General features: G+C 48.0%; 1 protein-coding gene across 1 annotated transcript in view; it reads left to right on the top strand.

Annotated features, from left to right (window-relative positions):
* The first annotated feature begins 119 nt into the window (after positions 1–119).
* The window catches only part of LOC118414951 (fibroblast growth factor 16-like), a 14,985-nt gene continuing 7,196 nt past the window's right edge, over positions 120–7,908 (top strand). The window contains exons 1-2 of the mRNA XM_035819299.1: positions 120–1,248; positions 5,955–6,061. Coding sequence (XP_035675192.1) covers positions 972–1,248; positions 5,955–6,061 — 384 coding nt within the window. The 5' untranslated portion in view covers positions 120–971. The remainder of the gene's footprint in view (positions 1,249–5,954; positions 6,062–7,908) is intronic.

Here is a 7,908-nt window from a genome sequence, read left to right as displayed (position 1 = left end):
TCTCCTTCCTCATGAGCATGGTTAGATATACCAGGGGAAGGCCTAGCTTTGAGACACACAGGCACTTGAAGAAACGAAAGGGAAAAGTACCAAGAAGCGAGAAAACCATCATGTTCTTTTAATCTGGCGATGTTATTCTGATAGGCCCGTGGCACACGCACTTTCTTATCTCCCTTCATGGCATCTGCAGAACACTTGCCGGAGTTACTGCTTGTCTGTGACTCGGAGCGATGCGGCTGTCTGTGATACCGGTAACCTTCGCTCCGAGTCGGAAGGCTCCGATCGTGCAGGCCGAACTTTTTCCTCGGGCAGCTGCACCAACAAACAACAGGTCTACGGCACGGGGCTGGCTGTGAGACACAGCAATCTGTTCGACTGACTTGTGTTTGAAGTGTCTCTTAATTTTCGTTTCAATCCATCTATGTTTACATGCGGCAGGGCAACAGAGAGGGCGCGGATTAGTCCTCGGTTCACTCGAAACAATACATCCTGGTGTGTTCGGGACGTGGATTGTTTAGCTGTAAGCTGGTGGCACATCTTGAGTGTGGGCAGGAGTGGGGCAAACACGGCAGAACGTGCAACACACAAGTCATCGGTGTCAGCAAATGGTTCCATATGTGGAGGAACTACCACACAGTACCGTGTAAAAGTTCGTGTTAGACCACAAGTCAGACGCCTTTCCCGCCAAGCCCCGAAGGCCACCTTTGTACCTGTGCCTAAAACTAATGGGAGGCATCTGCGACGAGAGGTGGTGACACCGGAAGCGGTTCCGATTTCTGGTGAACGACGTAACCCGGGTCACGCCCAACGCCTGTCAATGTGCTTATAAGCATAATGCAAACACCTCCCGCGTCACAGTGCCACTAGCTACAACCGCAGCAGCACTACGGGAAGACCAGCTTCCGACTGACTGAGATCTCCCTCCAGACCCAGCCTAGTGGCATCCATGTGACACACGTACGCGCGCCGACATGGATTTTCGCCTTGTTCTACTCGTGGCGGCGGCGGCCTGCTTGCCGTCGGCCTGGTCGGGGCGTCGCCAGGATGAAGCCGGGAACAACCTGTGGACGGAGGCCGACTTGGAGCGCTGGCCGAGAGACTCCGAGAACAACTTCGCCTTTTGGGAGAACCTGTCCCGACGGTGGCAGATGGTTCGCGTGGTGCAGTTGTACTGCAGGACGGGTTATCACCTGCAAGTTTTCCCTGACGGAGCCATCAACGGGACCCGCCAGGACGCCAGCCCGTGGGGTGAGTGCCCGTTTCCTCCCTCCTCTTCAAAGTTCGCACAGCCGGTCGCAGCCCTACCTGCTCTTCCAAACAACTCGCTTGGCTAACAGAAATTGCTAACACAGCAGCTCGAGTGCCCCTTACTGTCAATATGTGATAAATATCAGCGTTTACTTCATGTCACCAAATGTATGCCTAAATGGGCCTTTACCATATTTGTCAAATAAGGATCGTCGCCACTGCAGTTGCTGTCCAGGCTATTTCTCATAGCTGTTCCCCATTGTTTGAGGATATCAAATATAACTTGTACTTAAATGACACCACACGTGCCATATCTTGCCAAAATATTTCTATCCCTGTCTTAAACTAACTTCCTCGAGTTTTGTAACTTAAGCACCGCGTTATCGTAAAATATTTCATTCACGGAGTTAGGAGCCCGGCTTGTATGTCCTGTATCTCGGGTCTGCCTACAGAGGTAACTCGGGGGAAAGGTTATGCTAAATGGTTATCAGAGTAGAAGGGGTGGAAGAATGTGAATCAGTACCATCTGTGAATCTGTGTAGCCAGGACACGGTGCCGACACCGACACCTTTCAGGTCTTTGAAGATTCTGTAGAAGGACAAGATCAACCTCCTGATAAAACAGGTTCAAACTAAACACCGGCTGTGTACCGTACAGATCGCTCTGGGTTCGCAAACTCCGCGGAGTGTGCCGATTGCGTTCACCCGCAACGCCTCCGTATGATTTGGGGGCACGATGGGGGTAATTTAAAGGTAATTATTTTTAGTTCCTCTCGGGGAGGTAAATTTATGGCCGTGTTTTCGGCGCCCGTTGAGGTGAGGTGTTTTTCCGTTTGGGGTGGTGTTTTTCCTTCCACAGGAGAGTTCCAGGTGACCATATCTCTACAAACCTAGCGCAAAGGCTTATTCAATCTGCCTGACAAGAAGACAATGCGGCTCCACGCACCCCTTTCTAAACCTGCCAACAAAAATCTCTCCTGGCTATTCAGGGCGTATTGTACCTGTCAGCCCGCCTTTTGGAGCTCTTTGTCCCAAGGTGCAGCGCGCGATTGGTCCCCTTCATACAGCATCTTGTGGTAAAACCCAGAAAATGTCTGTCAACAAGTCGTCCATTACGGGTCCTTTCTGCACTTTCATCACCCTCCCCGGTCGGGTGGCTGGCGGACCACCGTGCGTTTCACAAATCCACCGACCATCGAGAGGGACACGCGGCGAACAGGACTTGTTTTGTGCCGTGTCCACTCAAGCACTTGACTCGCTCCCAGCCTTTACATCCTCCTATCAAGGTCCCAGGTTAATAGGTTGTGACGGAGGAGATGGGTCGGATGTTGGTCCTTCCGTCGCGGCGGTGGCCGAACGGTCCTCGCCCCGCCGAGCCTGGTCCTTCCGTCCGCCGTTACTGACTGCCCGCCAGTTCGCTAATGAAGCTGTCCGTCACAAGGTTATCACAATTTCCGTTTTTGCTCAGTGTCAGGTAGCGAGACCTGCCATCGTCCTTCCGCTATACCAGGGCTTTACATGTTCTCGTATACCGCTGTAGGCATGCCGAAGTTCTGTTAGTAGACAAGAAGGGCGAGAAGATTTGCTACGCCATAAAATTCTTCAGCGACATGTGTTGCGATTTATGGTCCGACCACAACCTGAAAGCTTACTTAATTCTATTCAGAGAAATGCAGGGAAAATGAATGAGACTCCATTTAATTATATTTAGTGAATGATTCCAACACAAAGATCGTACGTCTGTACGGTTTGTGATCGTACTCGTAGGCTGAAAGTACTCTCCAAGCAGCTCCGGCTGTTTTTTAACGTCATTTTAGGCGTTTTTATCGGGCTTTCTATTTTTTATTTTATCTTGCTGTGTCAAAATTTGGCTGGCGTACTTCAAGAAAAATGACAAAATAGAAAGCCCGATAAAAACGACTAAAAAAACGTTAAAAAACAGCCGGAGCCTAACCTCTGCTTGGAGAGTAGGCTGAAAGCTCCTAACCCAACGTTCCTTGCTTCTATATCCTATTAATGCTTGGCAGGGGTCCCAAAAGAAGTCTGAGAACCAAAGTCTCCTAAAGTTAACCATTGTGCACATACATCAACAGGCTGACGGTTCTGATTTCAAGCTAGGTGGGACCTGTTGTATTCATGGTGGTGTAGCCGTGTAAAGAGCCGAACCAAACACTGGCAACCCGTGAACTGTTTTACCTGCAGAGAAGAATGGTGTCGACTTGCCGTGGAGCGTGCGCATGTTTTCAGAAAACACTTAGCGAGAATAGCTGTTCTACAAAGGCCCTATTTCAGACCAAAGGATTCTGAAGGCTGGAATTGTTTTGAAAACACTCCAAACGGAGGAAGATCGCCACGTGCTTTTGATTTGGTCACCTTTCTGCTCAGGCGTCTTCCCCGTATCAAATCACCTGGCAAAGGGACCAGGAACCATCACAAAGAAGTGATGTTTGGCAACGTTACGCAGATCGGGAGGGGGAGATCGACAATGTGGACGAGAACTCTTGACAAGTGACGTGACAGGCTTGCAGACGACCCCTGCGTGTCTCGGCGGGCTCGCTCCCCTGGTTGTCACGAGGACACGACAGTTGACAGACACGGACAGTCTCTCCTCGCCCAGCGGAAAATCGGTGTTGATGAGGTTGAGAGAGGAGGATGCCAGCGTCCTGCTGGTTTCCCGAGTGGTCCTCCACAGGGCGCTGCATGATTGATCAGACCCCAGAGCCGCCCGGCCAAAATACCATCTCGGAGACTGAATTACCCACAACAAGCCCCAAACACAAACCTTATGGATTTTTCAGGCTAATAATTAAACTCCTAGGCCACTTGACCTCCCAGAACGATGCCCGTGTCTTCTTACAGCGAGCCTTGAGTGGCGCTAGTTAGGGTTGCCTCTGGTGACCTCTCCCCACAAACGCAGACTTTAGTGTCAGAATCGGAATAATTAGCGCTTGTTAGGGTTAGGATTTACGACCTCTGCAGGTCCACACACCCATTAACGAAAAATTAACGAGCCGCTAATGCGACTTTGATGGTCTTTCCAAGTATTCAATCCAGCCAATATACATGATTAGCTGGCATTTCTTGTCACCTCCCACGAGAAAGTTCTCCATAAGCCGTAGCCAAGATTACAAGAGGCAGTCACGAGCTTTTGTTCTCGCACTGATAAGAGTCAGACGGAGAGGTCTGACATGATCGGCCCGGTTCTGGGTACCATATGTGCAGAATTTTGACAACTATGGCAAATATTTCGCTGGCAGTGGGCAGCCGGGAAACACCTTTTGATTAGGTTGGGTAGAGAAAAATCCGTGTCAATCCAATATAGATTCATTCCGTTTTCGGCAATAGAAGACTTACGGTGTGCGGCTTTCTAATGTTCAATGTTATCTTTTTTTCTCTGTTCGCTGCCCAAAAGAAAGCCGGAGGGGGATGTGATTGTTAGAATCGACTGTGACAATGTTGGCAAGAGTTCCTCAGCCTGACTGGCGGAACTAAATAGACGTCTGAAACTCATTTCATGGAGGAACTCTTGCTCTGTGGGTCGGATGTAGATATTGGCAAGCCCTCAGCAGCTCGTCGTACTGTGGGAAAGAAAAACTGTAGCACAGAGCTGGCATGGCTGGAACTAGAATGTAATACAATCGTTGATTTACCAGACGATACATACAGATTGCCATTGTCCACGAGTTGTGTTGTTTGCTGACCAAAGCAATGCAATCGTCTTGGCGCTATTGTTCAATTGTTGTCTCCTTGTTAGCTAAAGTGTAACTGCAGTAGTGGTTGATCCATTGTCCGGCCCGCTATCTCTGCGGCTACCTGTGGGGTCAAAAGTCAGTAATCTTTAAATCCCCCCGTTTCATTCTAATACCAGTAAATTCCTTTCGCTCGTAATTGTTAGCTTAGTTGGGCCGTTTCTGGTTTGTCGTTAATCTGCTAGCTAAACACACAGCCCACGACCCTGGGCTGGCCTTCCGCCGTGCTGGTATATAAGTTATAACATCCAGACGGTTTATCTACCCAAACATTTGACAATTTATCTCCCATTGCATGCAAAAAGATGTCAAAAGCCTTCAAATATGCTAATTATTTTCTACTTATATATATATATATATATGTTGTCATATTGCTTTGTTTTCAACTACGTAAGTAAGTAAGCTGTTTTCAAGTATCCCTCAGGCATGAACTTGCGATAAATCATAAAGTTACTTATTTATCAGCCTGTTACCTTATTTACCTATAATCTCCAAGTAGATCTCGGTGGGGAAAATCTCAAGGATTTCAGATTGCGCCGTTTATGTAATATATTGATGCAGGGGGAAACTTTGAAATTGACCCTTGACCCTGACCCATCTTAAGAACACATTTTTGCTTTGATGATCAGGTGGGAGTTAGCCCGAGTATCAGCCTGGTTAGTTTACCGGGCCTCCCACACTTCCCCCTCACTAACATGGTCTAACATGTGAAGGGAGAGTAATGGGGACCCTGTTAAACTAACAAGACTGATGCTCAGGCTAGGTGGGAGTGGCACGATGTGGGTCTGTCCTTTAACTGTTAGTTATATGGTTTCACGGTGGTTGTAACGTCCCTAGTCTGTATAACACAAACTCTGCTGTCCAGGGCTGTAACTGGCCCTCCCCACCGGCTCATGATGGGCGAGCTGCTATAAGCGAGATTTAATCAGGCTATAACGTTCCCTTTCGCACCCTGCAGGTATCATGGAGATCCGGCCCGCCGGTCTGGGCAGCGTGGTGAGCATCAAGGCGGTGTTCAGCGGCAGGTACCTGGGCATGAACAGCAAGGGAGACCTCTATGCAGCGGTGGGTACACGCAATAATAGTAATCTGCTTACCAACAACTGGTCAAACAGTCCGCCAATCGATCATATCAAGTGCTTCTGCATTGTACTACTAGCAACCCCTGAATGCAATACTCCCCAAATACATGATTGGTTCTGGCAGGTACGGTTCCACTAACTTACGCACAATAATGGAGCCAATATGCGCAGAAATAAGCCAGAACCACGCATCTATTGGGGTTCAACTTCAATAGGCAAGATGCAGTGTCGAATGGTAGACATCAATATTGATTACAGTGTTGAATAGAAAATTAATCAATCAACCAACCAAGCAGTTTCTTAGAGAGATTTTATACAACTTTGTTCAAACAGTCTGCAATGGGATGGGAGAATGTGTCAACCTCGACTGCATGATGTGAGTAAACATTCGACTACATCCGATTTTCTTCTGAAATGGTTTGAGTGACGGACGACGACCCAAAGTAGATAGCTGAGGAATGTTGTTAAGAGCTGTTTGTCGCGAAACTGAACTCAAACGCCTTAAATCACAGTGGGCACATCGGTCACGAGTGTTCGGCGAGTGTTTTATAAATACTCGTCAGATCTGAAGATTAACGAGTCAGCGGCCGTCCAAGTTTCAGCTCCTCCATAGCAAACGTGCTTGCCGCGATGGCAGGTCATGGGTGGAATGTAAAAGCAAGAATTTACTGCTTTACCTGTGCCAGGCGTGAGATTAGTGATGGACACGTCTCCCGGACGTGCAAGATTAGACAGGGACCTGTCCAAATCTATACTCGTGCGAAAAACCGGAGTCCTAATCTAAACCACACACTAATCTAACTTCTACCATGTGGCACAAATGCCAAGAAGCAAGCTGTCAGTGCTTTATTATCGCCACAAGGTGAAGATCAATGACCTCTCAGGCCCATCTCCTTATGCCCCTGTCACATTTGGCGAAAATCGATCAGACGATTCTGCGGCCATCGCCCGAGCCTCGCTTATAATTATAACTTTATTGCACAAGGTACAAAGTATGGCTTATATGTCGCAGAGACGGTTTTCAGGTGAAAAATTCGCGCGAACCTCTGTCGATCTTAAATATGGCCGATCTTCCATTGGGGTATTACCGCATCTTACAAGACTGTGGATTTTGTCTGTTTGCTTCCACTAAAACAGTTTGAAAGGTATCCGTTTCTCACAAACTATTTTAGCCCAGAGAACATAACACTGTTTTGTAGCAACACTTGAATGACTTCACGCTGCTTTCAACAGCAAGCATTTGGGGGGAAAAATCGCCACTGCGATGTGACCAAGGAGCTTTCTAATCATGATAAAAGCTCCTTGCTGTGACCCAGGCAAGTAAGAATTTGTCTGCCCCTCATCCCCCGTACTACCCTACCAGTCAGGGCCGGGGAACCCGTGGTGTTTTGACTGCTCGGTTTGTCCCCCATCGTCCATCTTCCGTCCATCTTTCCTCTCGTGGCAGAAACGTCAGAGCATTGTGTCAGTGTCCCTGTCTCCCGCACGACTAAAGACCATCTTTCCGCCAATTGCTGTCCTTAAAGCTGCTTGGAGTGTTTCGCATCGTGAAAATTCTTTCAACGTGACTAAGATTTCAACAGTGTGGATGGGTATGTCACTGTTCTGTCTCGACTTATCACAGTAATTGTAATTGTGTGGCTCAGTGAGGAGATCCTCTGGTTTTACATGGTGGTTCTGGGGAGGGAGGGAGTTACTCGTGTGAAGAAACCGTTTCAGTCTTGAAGTTGAGTAGAAAACACATGAAAATGTTGTCGGGAATCAAGCAAAACTGACCTTCGTAATGACATTAAGCTGTTTAATTTATACATATATATTTCATACACTTCA

Source organism: Branchiostoma floridae, chromosome 1 (assembly GCF_000003815.2).
Source record: "Branchiostoma floridae strain S238N-H82 chromosome 1, Bfl_VNyyK, whole genome shotgun sequence".
In the NCBI taxonomy this organism is placed as follows: Eukaryota; Metazoa; Chordata; class Leptocardii; order Amphioxiformes; family Branchiostomatidae; genus Branchiostoma; species Branchiostoma floridae.
This window is presented reverse-complemented; position numbering and strand designations above follow the sequence as displayed.